The 19,987-nt window shown below is 39.4% G+C and overlaps 1 protein-coding gene across 3 annotated transcripts in view; it reads right to left on the bottom strand.

The window, feature by feature from the left end:
* CIB2 (calcium and integrin binding family member 2) overlaps positions 1 to 13,651 on the bottom strand; it is a 35,855-nt gene extending 22,204 nt beyond the window's left edge. For 2 of the 3 annotated variants that reach the window (XR_004498854.1, XM_015638604.3), the window contains exons 1-2: positions 13,074 to 13,640; positions 3,821 to 3,855 (exon numbers count right to left, since the gene is read on the bottom strand). Coding sequence is in view for 2 of the 3 variants with exons in the window: in XM_015638604.3 (XP_015494090.1) it covers positions 3,821 to 3,855; positions 13,074 to 13,124 (86 nt within the window). In the remaining variant the exon portion in view is untranslated. Of the gene's footprint in view, positions 1 to 3,820; positions 3,856 to 13,073 lie in introns of all 3 variants that reach the window. The other variant, XM_015638605.3, reaches the window with a different exon arrangement.
* Between the last annotated feature and the right edge of the window lie 6,336 nt (positions 13,652 to 19,987).

The raw sequence follows: 19,987 nt of genomic DNA, 5'->3' as shown, positions 1-19,987 counted from the left end.
GGCACCTGGCTGTATTTGTTCATTTTGCTTTATTTCTATCTCCTAATTGTCTTTCTATTAAACTTTTTAAATTTTATATAAAAAATGTGAACCTCATTTTTTACACTGATAATAGGACAATTCCCCTTTCTGCATACAAAACTTCAAACTCTTTAAAAGAAAAACAGGAGTTGTGTTCTAACTCCTCCCTCCATTTGTGTAGCAACTTGCTCCACATGGAGCTGCCTCCAAGCAGTTTGCTGCATTTGCTCCCTTATAAGGAAGCTTTCCAGGCATTTGAAGGAAAACATTGCTTAATTCTCTGGCAGATTTCAGATTTAAAATCCAACATTCAGCTGGATTGGCTAGAAGTGCTCCTGTCACCTCACCTTTCACCCATCAAGAACAAGCCATGAAACTGGCAAGAAGAGAAGGCAACAGAAGAACTATTTTTCTTCTACAAAAAGATTCAAAGGTTTGCTGATGTCCCAGGTGGTGCCCAGCTTCATCATTTAGTGCCATATTCCCCTGGCAGTTGTCTAACTAGGTTAAGTCACTCTCAAATAATACAACTTGAATTTACAACATTTGTGCTTTTTGGCTAGGACAGACATCCAGAAATACCTGTGTCTGAGTGTTTGTTTGGGTGCCAAACTGTACCAGTCTACAGGGAGAAGCAGAAACAGATGGGCTGCTGAGCAGATAAGCATTATTGCTGGAGTAAAAGCTTGTCTGCCAGAAAATCGGATTTGTAAAACTGAGTAAGAGAAATAATGCCTTATAAGAGACAACTCAACAATTTATTCCCATTTACAATCACAAGAGAGGAGTGTTATACAAGCAGATTCATTTCTATAACTAAAGTGGTCTTCCAACTTTTCTTCACGTAATTTTTTTTCTTTTTGTTCCTGTTTCTCTCTACAGGACATTTTCCAGGATAACAAATCTTTTTGAATGGTGATGCCCAAAACTGGACAGTCCATTCCTATTGAGGTCACAGTACTGCTGACTGGAATTCTCCCATTTTATAAACACTGCTGAGGCTAATGCATTGTAGAACTGCATTTCTCTTTTTTGCAAGAGTATTGTGGGGGTTGTGTTGTTAAAAGTATGCTCACATCACTAAAGCTCCAGCCCCCACTTTTTTTTTTTTTTTGCATCATTTCACACCTGCAAATTTTTTCACAGTTCTTAGGACTTGAGTATGTGAGTGTGTGAATTTCCTCTTGTTCACTTCAGCAATTTCTCTAACATACTAAATACTGTTGAAAAAGCTAATCTTAATCTGCATAGCATCTGCAGCTCCCTTCACCTCAATGTTTCTTACCATTCTCACCAATTTTCCATGTTCAGGAGTACTTTGACCAGGATTTCAGTGCACTTAAACAAGTAGAAAAGGACTAACACAAACTGGAATATGTAAAAGCCTTTACCAATAAAGATGTGTTCCAGCTGTGTCTTTTCTCTGACTTACAAAAGCAGACACTCCCAGGAAGATTTGCTTTTAACAAATCCACAGTGGCTGCCTCTGATCATGTATTAAGTTCTAGGCACTCACAGACTGATTGTCTACCAGTGTGTTCTGGCATCTCTCCATGCAGAAAAGTTGTGTCCTGAAGCTAAACACATTGGTCTAAATTTCCACATTCCCCTTAAGAAATCTGGGTGTTGGGGGTTAGGTGTCCTTCCTTTGGTTCCTTCTCACCTATAGAATTTTTCCCCATTAGAAACCTGACTGCTGGTACTTATTGAGTGCTTGAGAAGACAAGAGTTTGGCTGGGCCCAGGAGAGAAGGGGGGGCATATAAAAAAGAGGGCGAGGGCAGCTGCGGAGAGGGGGCGCTGGTTTTTTTCTTGGGTTTCAGAGCAGGACACACTGGGAACTGTTGTGGTTTTGGGGAAAGGAATTCACCATAACCCCAAGGGAACTTCTCCATCTGTGGGCCCCCGCAATCCCTGTCTTGCCGGGACGTCCTGCAGTGCGAGCCGTGGAGCTTCTGCTACACCTCGTCCACCAGCCCGGGATTTTCCTCTCAGTCCTGCTGTTCCAGCTGGGTGTTTCTCAGAGCCCTGCAGGGGCACCGAGATCGACTGCCCGCAGGGGGTTGGTGAAGAAAAGCCTCTCCTCCATCCTTTCGGGTAAAGAAGGCTGTCATGGGGTCCCTATTTCCGTTTTGTTATTTATACCATAGTTGTTGTTTGTTTGCCTTGTTATACACACTAGTAAAGAACTGTTATTCCTATCCCAATATCTCTGCTTGAGAGCCCCTTAATTTCAAAATTATAATAATTTAGAGGGAGGGGGTTTACGTTTTTCATTCCAAGGGAGGTTCCTGCCTTCCCTAGCAGACACCTGTCTTCCAAACCAAGACACTGGGGCATGTTTTCAAAGCCCTATCACCACCAAAGCCACCAGTAACAGCTCTAAAAATCTGTCAGCTGTCCTATGTGTATTTTAGACAAGGTTTTGAGACAGCGATAACATAAATACATCTACAATAACCAATATTCTTTAATACGTTCTTGCCATGGGCCCATGACTGAATGCTCATAGCTGAGCTGTGATCAGCACTTCCAAAAATTAACTATATTTGACAAAGACATAGGAGACTGGTGATAAACAGCTATCAAACACCAATAGTGAGCTATGGTTTCTATTTTTCTCTTTTACCAGGCACCCTTGCCTCTGCTGCAGTCTTACTTTATATTTTTTTCCTAGGTCCATTTTCAGCACCTTGTGTTAATTTTTTCTTCACTTAAATTCATAAATTATACTACTTTCTAATAATTTGCAAATTATCCACACTCAGATTACTAATCAAAAAATGTGTCTTCAACCCCTCTGACCACAGTCTGCATTTATGCTGACTTAAGCTGGTACTGACACCAAAGCCTTGCACGCTACATTCAGTGTGCACCTTAACCAACACCGTACTTGTAGGGAAATGCTCTCCTCATTTTCAGTTGCATTTGCTTGCTCTGGCTCTTATGACAGCTTTGGCACTCATCTGATCCCTCAGATGAGCTGATTCAGTTTATTAAACCAGCAGAAAATAGATTTACTGTTGTTTGGGGTTTTGATGGGCTACTTTCCCTGTAGGGACAGATAAGAGTGCTTAGCCCATTTCACCTAATTGCAATCTCATGCTGGTTTACATCAGTTTATAGCGATCTAAATTGAAGCTGCCATATTAATCCCTTCATCCCCACCTACACAAGTCATTAACAGCCATGCAAATGGATGGTAACCCAGACAGGGCTTTATTTTTTTTTAATATTATTATTTTAAGGCTGCTCCTTGCTGGATCGTCTCACTGAAGTCAGCAGCTGCACAAGAATTTCAGCTCAGCCTAAAGAGGACTGGACCTGCACTTCCTCCACATCAGCCCTGTGAGCATCCTGCAGTGTAAATAAGTGCCCAGCAGTACCTGTGTGCCCTTTCACTGAGACAGGGAGATGCTAAATCACTAAGTGCTAATTTACCAGGGTGTCATAACCCATTTTATTCCTGTTCACTAAAACTTCACCTCAGACATGCAGAAACACCTCTGGATTCTACACTGACTGCAGGATGTACCTTCACTGCTATCATTGAGCAGAAAAGCAGCAAATCCCATTCATACAAGTCACTGGCTCTACCCTAGAATTGATATGATATGATATTCACCTTAAGCCAATCACCACTTTATGACAATTATACATTATAAGTGTATCTTAAATCCAATCCTGCTCTCATTAATTCCTGCAGAATAACTGGCTTTATCTGGTTCCCTCACAAGCCAGATAAGATTTAGCTCCTTCCACATGGATCACAAAGGAGAAATTTAAAACAATTTACTTACCGAAGGATTTCCTTTCGAGTGAAGAACGTGCAATCCTGTTAAAGAAACAAAATATGTCATTGTACTACAGAAATATTGAAAACAACTGCAAAGAGTTATTTCTCAGCCTTTTGGAAGGAAACTCAGATTTGACAGAGAAACGTTAAAGATGCTGTTTGGGTGCCATCTACTTTTGACTCAGAAAGTAATATACTACATAATACATATACTACATACTATAAAATGCCATACTATATATGGTACATGTATATATAGTGTGTATATATATATATACATACATATAATATACTATAAAATAACAGAAATGTTCCAAGGAAAAGCCTCCCAGCAAAAATAAAAATATTGGTAATGTGATAGTTCAGGAGGAAAAAAACCCCAGGTTGCTGAGATACATCTCCAATGTGGAATGACCAAACCAGAAACAAAATTAAATCCAAAACACAAGTTACATGCCAAAAGTATTCAATAAATTAATACGGAAAACTATAAACAACAAATAGATGACAAAAACTGTCTTTTAACTTGAAGGATCCCTCTGCTGGAGACAACTGGTTTAATAATAAAGTGATGTATTTATTTATTTGTTATTAACCCTTTTTGCTAACAATCAGTTTGCACTGTGTTCGCCTTGCTGAATGCAACAAACTCCTCTATTTTAGGAGCATGGATAAATGGGCAGCCCCTGCCCTGAACAGCAGCAAACCATTCAGCTTTCCCTGTTCTATCACAGAACCAGAAATAACTTACTAAAATGCAGAGGCAGAGCTTGCTCAACTTGAGAGAAGAGCATACAAACATTCATTTGCATTCTAAATGGCTCTATGATGTGACTGTATTGACATTGGTTTAATTCAATTCATGAGCACCTGTGCTATACTAGAATTCAAACACTTCACCACAGAACCAGAATATGAGCAGTGGAAGAGTTTGCATTTCATGCATTTTTATGTCAGTGACAGAAAAAGATCTTTCAAAATCAGCTTGTGACAAGATAACAGTATCAGACATGGTAAGTCATACTTAAAGGTAACATACAACTATTTTGACTCTCCCAGTCCTGCTCTTCAGTCAACTAATGAAAAAGTATTTCTTTCTCAAGCTCAGACTCATTAGGGCTAAATGCCTGCTTCTTCCAAGGAGGGGAGAAGCAAAGGATCCCCTCTGGCAGAAGCAAAGACCTGTCTCGGGTGTCCAGGAATGTGATCAGTCCTGCAGGTATCAATTATTGAGCTGCCTTTCTCTCCTCCATACAAAGTGCCCAGAGCAGCAGCTCTTCCTTCAGTGCATTGTGTAGTTACAAGACCCAGGAGGAAGCACCTTGGGAGCTGCTGATACTGATGTCACATTGTCTGCAACTGCACAAAGTGACATCGGAGCCAGCTGGTCAAGTCTTCCTTAATTCCACACAATTAACACACTCAAACTGTCACTTAAGGATGCTTAATTTACTAAGAAAGGGCAGGTGTAATCTCACAAATAATCGTAATGCCCTTAGCAGCAATCATCTGTAATTATATAGGCTGAGGGGAAACAGCAGCCACTTAACTAGAAAGCTGACAGGGAAGTGATATACAAATGGAGAGAAAGATTAAAAGGAAAAGTTACCCTTTACCTTGCAGGAGTTCTGCAAAAATGCTATTGGAAGACAAATGAGGAGGTCAACTAATAAACCATTTTTGCTGACAGTCCACACATTTTTTATATTTTATTCTGAGTTGCTTCATGACACTGACAACAGACACTGCTGTCTGCCTGCTTTTTAATCAACAAAATTTTTACTAAAAAATCTAAACCCCAGTTATACAGAAAACCTCTACAGCAGAAGTAGTTGTAACTATCTGCCTAACCACCATTACTTCAATTACACATTCCAATTGCATGGAATTGTCAGGGATGAAGGGTATTAAAAAAAATAAATTAAGAATGGTCTCACTATTAAGAGAGATCTTAAAGCTACTCAGGGTCAAAGCACCACAAACTCATTTTGACCTGGCCTATACTTTTGATCCAGCCAGAAGGGACCAACTGTGAAACAATTTACCATTAAAAAGCCTGTCTGGTATCAAATGGCAAATGCAAAACCACAGCTCCACATGACCTCTGACAGGGAAGTCCAGCCATCCCTCTTGCTTTTCCCACCTTCTTATTTCTGCTGTTCCTTTATGCAGACTTGAGCTTGATGAGCAGAATAACTACATCAGAGAACTCTGAGGGAAGGAACTAATGTGTTTGTAAATGAACCTAGCAATAATGGATGCTTTTCCAGCTTGGATAATTTCCTTTTAGTGACATAGAATTTAGCATTGGCAGTGCTCGTACAAGACATGAAGGTGAAACAAGTATTGATGGCAAGAAAGGGGTGCAGGACTGATTTCTTTTTCCTATTTTTTGAAAGCACAGCCCTCAGCTGGATAAAATCATGATGGACAAAATATCTAAATAACATAATTGCATTTTATAGTTGCTGGAACTTCAGCAATTTAATTCCAATTTAATTAAAGACTTTTGCCAAAAAAACATGGAGGTGAATCATCTAATTTTCTTCTGACTACTTCATTCATACAGAAAAATACACAATGAAGGACAATAAATAGTAAATTAACATGTTAAATTCAGTCTCATAGGAAAGGTGAAGTGGGCTCTGGAAAGCATTTGTCATTTATGCACAGGATAACTGATTTTCCTGCAAGCCAGAGGTATGGAACACATTTGCTATTTTGTGGACTGTATTTGAGTTTACTAAGAGCACAAAAAGTAACCTGTCAGTTCTATCTGGACACTAAAATATCTGGGAGTCCTGCTAGAAAGGCAGAAACTGATTACTGAACAATAAACATCACCAGGGTTTTTAGAATTCTTCTCAGGTCAACATTACTGGCAAGAATTGATCCTGGGAATTATTCCCTTTATTTTCAGTGCTAGACAATGGCCTGAAAGACTTCTGCTAACGGCAGGCCCTTAAGACTTTTAGCTTCCATAGAACAGAGGCTTTACCTTGACATGTCACTATTCCAGCCCCTGAGAACAAACACACACCTTTTCCAAGGTCAACTCTCCTACTCACTCTGTCCTTGTGCCCTTTATAATCAAGTTAATTAGAAGGCCAACATGGGATCACTGATGGTTGTTCTTGATGTGTAAGATACCACTAAAACAAATCTGCAATTATTTACTCAATGTCTTGTAACAAAGTAAATAAAATCAAGCAAACAAAAAATAAATTTCCCATTGATTTCCATGAGATCATGACCTTGTCTAATGGTTCTCAAATTTAGCATTTAGATGGTTTAACTGCTTCTTAAAATACTTAGCAGAGAAAAGAGGCAGACAGTGCATTTAGGTTCCACAGGTAGCTTGGTTCATGGCTGGTAATTGGACTTTCTACAAGTCACTCAGCATTGCTTGTAAAGCACAGTTAACTGTCTCTGCTCTTAAAATTTATTTTATAGCAGAGTAGCATGCACATGCTGTTAGTTTTATTCTTTTATTTCCTGTGTCAGATGAAGGCAGATTTAGGAGTGAAAAAACTGAAATATGGTGGTCCACCACCCTGTCCACTTGACTGAAAACTCCTTGGTTGGTTCTGCTGTGTATTGAGTTCTACAGTGATTTGAACAAAACAAGAAAGGGGAGAGAGAGATGCTCTGCCAATGCTGCTACTGAACTGTGTGCAGAGATCCATCCAGCACACCAGGAGGTGTGGCTGCACTCAGCCCACCAACCAGCTGTTCTGGGCATGGATTGCCAGTTCCCGAAGGCAGCACACAGCTCATGAATGCTACCAGAGTCCAGTGAATGGGAGGTTACTCATCACTGCTCCCAGAAACAAGAACTTTCATAAAGCACGGCTGTGAAATAAAGCTAATTTCATGGTGGTATGCAAAACACTCCAGAACAAACACTGGAGAAATGAACAACAGAATGAAAGAATAGAAATACTCAAATATGCTGTAGAACAGTATTTCTGAAAGCCATTAAATGCATATTTCTCTTCTAAGACAATACATATATATCCTGCTTTGTATATGTATAGTTTCATAAGGTCAGGTTTACTTTGATCCAGCTTCACTGGAAACTTTTATAAATAAGAAAATAATATAAATAAAAAAATTACAAAATCGCTGCAAATTAAAAAAAAATAAAAAAACAAAAGCCTCAAACAAAATCCAGCAAACTACAGGTAATGCAGATACTGTAAACCATATAGCTATCTGAGAGCAGCTCTTAAATGCTAACTATTGGATGCTGCAGCACTTCAAAAGGTAATATTTCAAGCAAATTACCTGAGAGGTTTCATTTTTAAAATCACAAATGACATTTTGTACTGTGCCAAAGTACAAAATGTGTGTAAGAGCATTTAATCAAAACACCATCAAAACATCATCCTGTGAACCAACCAAGAATCTGGTACCAGACAAGCAAATGAACTTTTTTTATATGATCTATTATTAACTCTGTTCTGGTAATCTTTTACAAATGCAATACTTTCGTTCTACATTCCACACTGCTAAGACTGGCATAGAGTTTTGTAAGACTGAGTCTGCAAGATATTTATGTATTTTCATCACTGTTAGTGTGTAAAGAGTTAACAGAGTCAATGAGTTAAAAATGCTGTTTACATCAGAACACCAATAAAAATTTTACCATACAGCTCATCCTTGCTTGTCACCATATATACTTTACAATTACACCCAAACCAAACAAAAGACCCACTGAGTCTCAGAAGGAAAAAGTCTGCATCTGTAAGAGCAGGTTTATTTATTCATATGGCAACAGGGGAGTAGAAACTCAGACATTAGCAAGGACTGAAAAGAGGCAAACTGCCAACAAAAGTAATTTTGCTTAATCTACAGATGCACCAAATGGTAATGTGAAACCAGAACCTGACAAAAAGAATATTTTCACAAAAAAAATTGCTCCATTAATATGCCACTTTTACTTGCACAATAATAGCAATACTGTATCAAATGGAAAATACTTTTTACAGAAGATCTGGGAGAATGAACCTACTTTTTGTATTCTTATAAAGGACAATTTTCCAAGACCCTGGATGAAATCAAGCATGGCTTTTTAAAAGACAGATTGATAAACCTGTTTTACTTTGCAAATCGTGTTTCTTGACAGATCATAACATAACTTGTTTAATCTGGTTTTGCATAATTCTCATGAAATACAGTGGAATTGCACTTTAACTTCAATTTTGATAAAAAGAAAAAAAAATGAGCTCTGTAATAGAGAAATTCTTGTGTAAAAGAAGAAAGTCATTACTTCATCATACTATATTGTATTGCAATATTACCTATAGAACTGACAGGGTAACCATCAGTTTGTTTTGAGACTGCATTAAATAATGCAGAGTAAATAATACCACTAATGAACAAATGCAAATGACTTGCAATAAAACCAGTAATATGCCTTATAATCTCTAGGTTCTAGAAGGGAAATGAAAGAAAGAAAAGGAGAAGGGAAAGAAAGGAAAAGAAAAATCACTGAATTTGTATTGAATTCAGATCTCCTAATTCAAGTAATCCCAGAAAAGGGAATGAGATTGACTGAAGAGTGCAGGTGTTTGTCCACAGCCCAAGTATAATTTCTCTGCATTTCCTACTCAATACAATTGTTTTACAGTTAGAAATGCTTTGCATCGAGCTGAATAAATGGCTCTGATGTTGCTTTACTGCATACCTGTATTTCCCATCGCTTCAAACATCTGTACACATCACACAAAACACCCTAATTCAGTTAATTTTCTTTTCTCAATATGAGACTTGACCTCCAAAATCTGTAGGCATCTTTTAAAACCTTAATTTTAAAATGTTCTTTTATTGCAATGAAACCCATCTTCCTTGCCTATCAATACTTACCTTTTCCTGTACCAGACCTCACCAAGATTAGATTTCACATTTTCTGTATAAAAAAACCCCTCAACAGCCAAAACCCCCATTCACAAAATAAATCCTAAAAACCACAACCAGAACTCTAAGAGCATAATCATCATAAATGCCCAGTAAAATTCCTTTCCTTACAAGGCCAGTATTTTAAATCAGGTGAATTTTTATTAGGAACCCAGGGCTAGCAAAAGCCTATTTTGCAAAACATTTCACTAAACTTATGAAAATGAAAAGAGCTACCAACAAGAACACTACCATAATAACAGGTGATATGATCTTAACAGCAGGTGTTATAACAAGGTTTTAGACTGGAAAGCTGCAAATCTCCTTTCTTTACTTTGCTTCTACCTACTTGCATTTAAAAAAAAACCCCAATAAACAAAAACCTGAATGGTTTTGTATTATCAAGTTCTATTACAGGTCTCTTGTACAAACAGTTTTAACTGGCTACTCATCACCAGTCTGAATGAGGAGCATTTAAAAAACTTGTCCATTGAAAACACTGAGGACATCCTGTGGGAGACCACATTTACAATTCTTTAAATTAAAGTTAAAAGTTCTGCTAAAAATTTGGTCTTCAATATAACAATTTACATGCAAAAAAAGGTGCATACATAGGTTTTTCAGAAAGTTTTAGATAAATCAAACAATTTGATTTGTTTTATTTCATTAATATCACACCAATGATCTGAGATTTATGTGTGCTAGCTCTTCAAGCAGGTGATTTTTCTGCAGCTTAATCTTCAGTCTCTAAAGACAAAGCCATTGCATAGGTTTTACCATACTTTAAGCACACAAAGTTCTCACTTTTTCATCTCATAGTGTCTTTTATGGAACAAGCACGTAAAACAAAATGAATTTTTAAAAAAATATAAAAATATTCCTCCTGAAGCATATTAGGTGCTATAAGCTCAAAGGAATTTGTACAAAAGACAGAAGTAATCAAAGTTACTAACAGATAATACAATGTCCAGAAATATATTTCAATAAAGAAATGAGAAGTCTAACCATGAGGTGAGTGAGGTTTTGAACATTTTTCCAATAGGAACTGGGAGGAAGGAAAAAAAACGACCAACCAAGATATATTTTACAAAAAAGATTAACACTTTTGCTTCTGAATGCTGATACAATGAACACTGTACCCTGGACTACTGTTGTAAGGAGTACAGTAGTAACAGACACAAGAATTCACAAGAAACTGCTGTAGGGAAAAAAAAAATACTCAATGATTGAGATCTAAAAGCAATTTATATGTAGAAGCCTTCCTGGTCACTGGGGTACAGATGTGCACAACAGACTGTGGTACACAATGTTTTACTTTGGCCCACAGTTTAGAGGTCCCAGTAACTCAGCTGCTGGCTCAAGACATGAAAAACCTGTATTAAAACAAAATGATTGAAACATCGCCCCATTCTTCACTTTTCTATTCTGAAAAGGTCCACGAATGAGAAGAAGGCAGGTGAGACAGCAGACTCCAAGTCAAACAGCTCCACTTGTATTATACAAACTGCCTTCTCCCCAGGATGCTGTGGAGAGGCAAGAGCTCTCTGCTGGTGCCTCCAGCAGTCAGCCCAGGATCTTTTTGTTTAAAAGGTTCAAGAGGGATGCAAAACTAATGGATCAGAGGAAAATTACCATCAAAATTAGGACTTTATCTGATTCTTGAGAGCATGAGGCTAATACTCCTTCCTGACAAATTCAGCTGGTCAGTTATTGTCCTGAAACCTGTTATTTTATGGTACTTGCCAAAGATAACAAGTGCTATTACTAGTCAAAAATCGTCTAGCTCTACACTAATGAACTGCAAGTCTGCCTGTAACAGAGAAATCCCAGAGGTGACTCAATCCACTGTGCCCAACTCCTGCCAGGCTTTGAGATCAATTACCCAGCATTATGAAAGGCAGGGGCTGCAAAAGCCATTAGAGAGAGACAATTTCTACATGAAGAGCACTGAATTAGGGATGACATTTCAGCTCTTGCATTTGCCAGTTTATGTCAAGAGGATAACATTAATTACATTTGGATTTTGTTTTGTTTCACTGCAGTTGTGCTCTGTTCTGTGTTCACTTTTGTTAGTAGGAAGACAGCCAGTGGTGCTTTACAGATCTTTGATTTCTCTCTTGCCTGTCTAGCAGGGATGCAAAAAAGATTTTTTGGATCTTGGACTGCTAAGCCTAAGATCATTAATTTAAATTAATACATTACAGACTGCAGGAGAGAAGTGTGGCAAAGTGGAAATTAAAAAGGTCCATAGTCACATTTTCTTTAATAACAAAAAACCTGCTAGGTATTTATAAAAGCATTTCATTTATGCCTTACTTTCAGCGTGGGATAACAGCTGAAAGCATTTTAGCATATACACCTGGCCTCACTCTGTGGCTCAATATTTACACCTGTGACAAGCCCTTGTTAGCAGTGACTTGAAATAAAATTAGTAACTAAAATAATAGTTTCTACTTCAATGGGTCTAATCAAAGATCACAAAGGTAAAATGTTATTGAGTTACCCATCCCTTAAGGAACTGTATCTGTCCCTTGGTTATCACAAACCTTGATTTCCTGTGCTGCTAATTCAATGTTTGTCACTTCATATAGGAGAACACCCCTGGCTGCCTCTTAATAAGTAGTCAGATATCTCCTTTAGCACACTTCTACTCAATGCTGTGCCCCACTGTATTTTCAGAAACTTTTTCAAGACGCCCAGCTTCTTGCAATCCATTTCAGTGAGATTTGCAGTGTGCCGAAATATGACTAAAAACTGGAAATCCTTTTTTTTTTTTTTTTTTTACTGTATTTAATAGCAGTTGGATGCAATGTTAAGTAAATAAAGAAGTACCAAGTTATCCCTGATGTAAAATGCACACTTAGGATGAGGTAAGAAACTGCTTTCCAGGAGTGGATGGATGCAAGCATAATGACACCAATTCTGGTGTTAATTAAGCATTAAGCATATTTCCCTGACTTATCCTTAGGAGAAGTGAATTTAGGCAGGATCTATTTTTTTCCTTTCTGCTCTATTGTCAGCAAAGGCATCAGGGAGAGAAGGTGCTACACTTTTGTCAAGCTAGTCACAATCTTTATTCTGCTTCCTAGTTCAGACACTGAGGATGTGGCCCATCTCCCTCTATAAACAGAATTAAATGAGCATATTCAACAACCCAGCCTTAGAATATTATTACAGCTACTGGAAGGAACAGTAGAATACCCACATGCAGATTACAAAGAAAGTTCTCAATTATACTGGAAAAAAAAACATTCCCCAAACCAAACAAAATAAACCAAATCATAAACGTGTGTAGATTCCATCCCCTAAAGCAAACCAAGACTCCCTTCCATCCCCTAAAGCAAACCAAGATATCTTACCTGGTAGGCATCTAGCTGTTCATCAGTAAATATCGTTTGCTTATTACCCATCTTAAATGAGGAATTCTTCCTCTCTGCAAATGCATCCCATTACAAGTAGCTGGATTCCTCTGTATTGTAGGCATTTAGAGCACGTATATTCCGTGAGTGTGCTGAAAAAAATCCCAGAGCCCGCATTGAACAGGTTTGGACTGCACCTGCCCAGTGAAGAAGGACACAGTCTAGGAAATCTTTGCAAAGGTTGACTGGAGTGTGCCAGGAAGAAAACAGTTAAAATCACAGGCAAGTGTCGTGCAAAAACAGCGATACCAATCTGCTCCTTTTCGGGTGCTTTTCGAAGTGGCATACGGAGCTTTTATAACCCTAACTCCCAGCAGCCGCTCTCAGCATGAGCGCAGCTCTCTCCTGCCTCCGGCTCTCACTCAGGGCGCTCCTCATGGCACCTCCAGCTTTTGGAGCAGCTCTGCGTCAGCCGGTGGCGCTGAGCAGCGCAGCCGTATTGCCAGGCTCCCCTGGCCAGCCTGGGAGCAGGGCAGCGCACAAAGGCGGCTCTGCTTTGTGCCCTGGCCCGGGCTGCCCGGGGAGCGCGGCTGGGCGCAGCCTCACGGCCCCGCTCCGGCACCGGGAGCTCCGCAGGGAACGCTCGTGTCTGCACCGTGCCCAGCGAGGATGTGAGCTCAGCGCCAAAGGTACCGAACTGCCGGGTACTGCAGGGAACGCAAGGACTCCTTCGCACATTAACTAAATTTTAAGAAGTCAGCAAGATTAAAGTAGTTTAACAGACGCTAACCTGTCTCCTTAGACTCTAGCAAGCACAGCTGGGAAGGAAAAAACACTAGAACAGCCTAAAGCAAAAGCAGAAAGTGCCAGTAGAGGGCTCACGGGGTGTTTCAGCGCGCCTCAACCCTTCTGATTGGAAAATAGAAAAAATAAAAGAGCATCTATGAGAAGCAAACAGACAAAAGCATATTATCTCACATCTGCAGAACGATAAGCTCTTATAACAACAGCAGGAAGAAGTCTGAGTGAGAAAGGATGGCAGCGGGGAAGAAGGACACGTTATAAGCTCACTTTCCATTCATGCACATCAGAAGAGAACATGGTAAAATTCCCAACTTCTTTATTTGCCAGTGGTCATTATTTCCTCATCAAGATAGCAAGTTTAATAAAAACACGTGGAGAATTAGTTATCTTCTGCTTTTCCCTACAGCTTCTAATGATCCTGGCCTGATAGCAGGATTGGATAATAGGAGTTCACTTTACCTTGGCATGTAACAACAAAGAACAAATAATGAAAAGTAATAGTGAAAGCAAATATATTGTGTACATAGTAAAAATATCCTATGAAGTGTGTTGGATATGTAGTAAAAACATTCCACAAAGTGCTGAACCACAGACTGTTTTAAGAGATGGCTTATTCAAAACATAACATTTGGAAATGCAGGTTTGATTAGCTGCAAACCAACACTGCCCTGAGCTACAAAATTTAAAAGGTATATCCCATACACAAAATAAATGCCTTGGGATGAGAATGTAGGCAACAAGGCTTATAAGCAATAAACAAACATTAGAATTGTAATATCAAAGAAATGCATTCTATAATAGAGTATATTGCAGCACAGTTTTAGAATAAAAGGGAAGGAAGAAGCTACAGTAGTAAGGAAAATACAAATGGAATGATTTACCATCAGACCAAGAGTGCAGCAAGAATCTGTTCAAATATCATACAATTGCAGTGACTGTTACGGGGCCAAGTAGATCTCTGTTTTCTCAAGCACCAGTGGGCTTTTTTTTTTCTTTTCCCTGGTGTGTAGTGGCATTGGATTCCTATTATGTTCCAAAAAGTTCTTTACAGGAAGTCAGAATATTAAAAATAATTTTTTGAAATAATTTTTGAAATAATTTTTTGCAGGTTTTGAAAACCTGCAAAATACAGTATTTCAATTTTTTAAAAAATCAAACCCTAAGAATCTCTAAGGGCCACTTGAGACTAAGAACTTGCACTATTCTGAAAGTTCTTGCCTGCTCTCAACTCTGAATGAGGTCCATTATTTGCTTTAGTGGTTATATGTACAATTAAGCATGGTTAATATCTCTGATCTGGGGCTACTAAAATGCAAGGGATAACAGCTGCTCTCAATCATATCACGCCAATACTTGGGCAAGTGATTTGCATGAAAAGGCATTCCATTCACAGCCACCTAATTCAAGCTGCCCATCTATGCAAATCAGATTAAATATAAATGGCCAAATTACCTCTAATGTCATTATACAGAAGTTAATTGACAGCAGGGGTGGATTTGGCTCAGTATCTCTTAATCTTGTGGTTCTATATGCTTAACAGCACTTGTACAGTGAAAAGCCAACATCCCATGTCTTAATTTTTCACCTGCTTTAATATCCCTGGCTGCTTCCCACAGTATGTGACACACACATCAAAAAGTGCCTATCTTTTTAATCAAAATATCAGCAGTAAACCAGCAGCAGAACTTAATGGAAAGCATTAACCAGGTAAGGCTTACTTGTGGTTACAATGTAGGCCAGAGGATTCAGATAGAACTATTGAGGCTTACACTATACCAGCTAGCTCTTCTCAAGCATATCACAGTGGTAATTATATCTCAATGCACAAATATCTTGCTGCACTAATTGGGTAAAATTTAAAAAGAGCATAATGCACAAAGTTTTTTTTCACTTCTATTTGTTTGTATATGTCAAAGTTCAGGTGATCTTCCAGTTTACTCTTCTGGACTTCTATCTGTTCATATTTGTCAAAGATTAGCTTATTTGCCAGTTGGGTGCTAAGCAAACTTACTCCCAGCATGTTGCTGCAACAAACCAATACTTTTCAATGTGCATGGCAAGAACTGACCTTAAATACTACCAGTGCTACCACATTTCACTGTATTTCAGTTTTTAAAAACTCTTTGCCAAACCAAGTGGTTTTAAGCTATTGGAAATAGGTAACAAACATCTTGTAATCATTTGCAGATAAAGTTTAGTAAGGAGGACAGCATATCTAGAACTGCCTTGCCGTTTCACTGTCCATTGTACCAGAGACAATGGTTAAATAGCCCCTGCTCACCTGCTCAAGAAGTTTAAATCCCAGAACAGAAAATACACTGTCACACACACACACACCCCAGTGTAGTATTTGATAGCAAGATGGTTGTCAGCTGCAATGGCCTCACCTGACCACAGCTGCAGGGGTTTGTTTCCACAGCCACAGCTCAGGCAGTGGAACACACCAGGCTGGTAGCCCCACACAGACTTTGGTGTGAGTTTCTCTGCTCTGAAGTGTTGTGAGCCCTGGCTGTCACAGCAGGTGACTGATGTGATTAGAAGTATAATGACCTCCACCAGACAGGTCAGAGTACCATAAATTGCCTCTGTAAATTATGCAGTGAGAATGTGAAGGTGGTTTACGCATAAACTCTTACCCCTCACTGTTGAGATGAAGAGCAAGGGATGGGAACACCTTGCTTTGAAATGATTTATTGCTCAAGTAGCCAGATAAGAGATCAGTCTCAAGGTGTGAAGTTTAGAGGAGCAACAAGTCAGCCATAGCTCAAGGAAGACACGAGTTTCTTCTTTGCACATCAACATGTAACATTTTAGCCCAATAGGCAGTTGACACGAAACTTGTTTACACTTATTTACACTTTACAACCTATCACCTTTACTTAATTTTGCTGCACTGCATCTCTCTCTTAGCCACTAAACAGACAGGTCACATACTCATGCACACCTCTGTTAGAGTTTCTAGATCTCTAACTTACTCTATAAGTCACACTATTACAGCTTAAACTTCAAACTATTTTACCTAATATGATTTCTTACCTATTCTAGGCATATTCATAATTATAGGAACATAAGTTTATAATTTCTCTACCCAATGTCTGTGTACCTTCATCACTACATCAATCCAAGCTCTTTCCAAGGCTGCAGATTGAACCCTTCAACATCTGTGGAAGTTTCTATTTTTTGGTTTCCAACATCTCACCAAAGGAGGATCAAGCTACTCTGAAGAGACCACTTTACCACAGGAGGATCTACACAGAGTTTTAACAATCATGTTGCACATCTGCTGCTTTCACATATTGGTTTGCTACAACTTTTAGTAGGGGAGAAAAGAACCTAAGACATTCCATGCCTATTACACCACATGTCACAGTATTGTCACAGCACAGCTGGCCTGGACAAAGTAAATCTGAGCATAACACAAATCCAATTTGGCTGGCCTGGTTCATGCCTGAACATGTCCCCAGATAAGTTACAGGGGACCCTCAGCCCGTCCCATCCAAGCTGAGAAGCAAGCACATCACTGGCCAGAGATCTGGGCAGGGAGAGAGATCTCAGCCAATAGATATCAAGCCCAGGATTTTTTAATTGAGTATTTAAGTGAGTTCTGTATAATAAACGAGGCTGTTTGTCTCATGAGCACCTGGATCACAAGTTGTGGAGTTTTCATCTCCCCACCCATGACTGGCCACGGTACAACCAAGTATTCCAACAACTTCCCTTTCACACAGATACTTCCTTGTGGAATAACTGTTCATAACGAGTTACTCTGTTAGTAAAAAGAACAGTTTTGATTCAGAGGGGCTGCTTGTACATTTATACTGTTGTTACCTTGCAGGAGTCCTTAGGGCCCACTACTACTGCAGGTATGAATAACTGTGATCACTATGTGCAAAGGGAGAAGTTCTATTCTCCACTGATGCTGTAAAAATCCCCCCGACTTCTTGGGACTTGTTTTATTTACTGAAAAGATATTCAAAATTCTGTTTGCATATAGATAAGGAAGAAATAATAACATTCACCTAATACAGCTGCTGTGGAGCTAAAATTTTTTTTTCCTTAAAGATGCTACAGAGCTATAAAACATTACAATTGCACAAACTATAAATAAAAAATGAACTGTAAATACACAGTTACAAAAACCTAAAACATGCGAAAAATTGTAGTTTTTGCTTCTGCAATGCATTAAAAAGTTTCTTTTCCAACACATAGTAAATGGGAGGATGTTCAGACCCTACTAAATTTGTCTGGAAGTGATACCCTGTGAGAGAAGGCTACATGGGCCTGAGTTCTCTATGAGGAACAAATAAACAGCTTGAGAAACATGCAAGACTCATGTCTCTCAAACCAGGGAAAGCTGACAACTTCACTATGAGGAGCAGGAACTTTCTAAGGAGTTTTAATGCTAAATAAAATAACTAGAAAGGACAACCTTGTGTGAAAAGGTATTGGTTTTATGATCTTATCTATCTGGCTTAAAAAATACGCTATGTTAGAAAATGGAGTTTCTGAGTGCATTTCATTAAGCACAATTTATCCATAATAAATAGAAATGACCTTTTTTTAAAAAAGGTGTTTTACACGAGATAATGTCTTGCCTCAGGGACAAAGTAAGAACTAAAAAAAAAGTAATGGTTGCCTTAGCATGCTAAATGTAATATAATTAATTTCCCCATACAATACGGAGTCTCAATATAGTGATCACTAGGAGAAAGACATTATTGCCATCTTCACACAGGCATTATTTTCTTAGGTAAAATAACTACTCATGGGTTCATTACTCTCTTGTGCAGGCAGCCCTTCTCAGAACAGATCCCAACCAGCCACTGTTAACACCTTATTACTGTTGCATTACTATACTAACACCCACAAGACACAGACAAATGAGTGTTGTAAATGTGAAAAAAAATTTCCACAATATCTTCCACCCCAATTTACAATCCAAGTGCAGCTTAACAGTGTAGATGCAGATACAGTCTCAAACACAAGAAGGCAACATGAATATCTCTGTTAACTATGTATATAGTTACCAGAAGAAAATCAGTATCAAGAGAATTCTGCACACCTGCCATTACAGACATCTGCATGACAATTCTCAATTCAAAGCAACATCAAAACCAAGATAAAACACCAGTAGAGGCAATGAGAGGACCTCTTGTGTCCTGTCATTAAAAAAAAAAAAAAACAAAAAACAAGTGAAATGTGGGCTACTAGTACTGTATATTGTCAAATATCAATTCTAAGAATTTCTACTCACACATTTAAGAGAAGAGGAAACCAAACATACAATCTTAGTCCTCAGATTTCAAGCACACCCAAGACTGAGCTAAGTAACTAGAAAGGCTGCTAGTTATCTGCTAACACTATCACCAAAAACTGGGACAAAATTTCCCTGAGTCAACCCCCAAATTTTAATGTTGCCAAGTGTAAGAAAGGTAGAAGTTTTTAAAAGCAGTCATTCCCAGAGGTATGAGCTCAAACTGCCTTAGTTCTAGTTTGGTGCTTTACTCTCCAGAAGGCCTCTGGCTCTCCCGCCGCTAGCCCTGGGCGGGACTTGTGATTTCAACAGCTTTATATTTAAAACTTAAAAGTACGTGGGTTTAGGAGGCTTATCTGCTTCAACAAAAATCTGGCGTCTTTCTTAACAACTATTTTTTTTGCCATAAACGACCCAGTTCTAGAGGTCGAGATTTTATAAAAACCTCAAACGCTTCAAAACTAGGGCTTCATTGAAAACTGTTTTTCTTCACGAAGATGCCACAACGGTACCTCCTCACACACCACACCCGGAGCTCCCGCATCCTCCGGCGGCACCGGGCCGTCCACACCTGCACTTCCCGCACCGCCGGGAGGGGGAGCTCCCCGGCAGCGCCTCCGCCGGCCCCCGGGCTGAGGGCCGGGGAGGAGGCTCGGACCGCCTCAGGCAGCGGCGGGAAGGGGTTGTAGGGCCCGGGAATGGAGGCTCGGACCGCCTCAGGCAGCGGCGGGCGGGAGCTGAGGGCCGGGAATGGAGGCTCGGACCGCCTCAGGCAGCAGCGGGCGGGAGCTGAGGGCCAGGGAGGAGGCTCGGACCGCCTCAGGCAGCGGCGGGCAGGGGTTGTAGGGCCGGGGAA

Source organism: Parus major, chromosome 10 (assembly GCF_001522545.3).
Source record: "Parus major isolate Abel chromosome 10, Parus_major1.1, whole genome shotgun sequence".
In the NCBI taxonomy this organism is placed as follows: Eukaryota; Metazoa; Chordata; class Aves; order Passeriformes; family Paridae; genus Parus; species Parus major.
The sequence above is the reverse complement of the archived record's forward strand: the minus strand, read 5'-3'. Positions and strand labels throughout refer to the sequence as shown.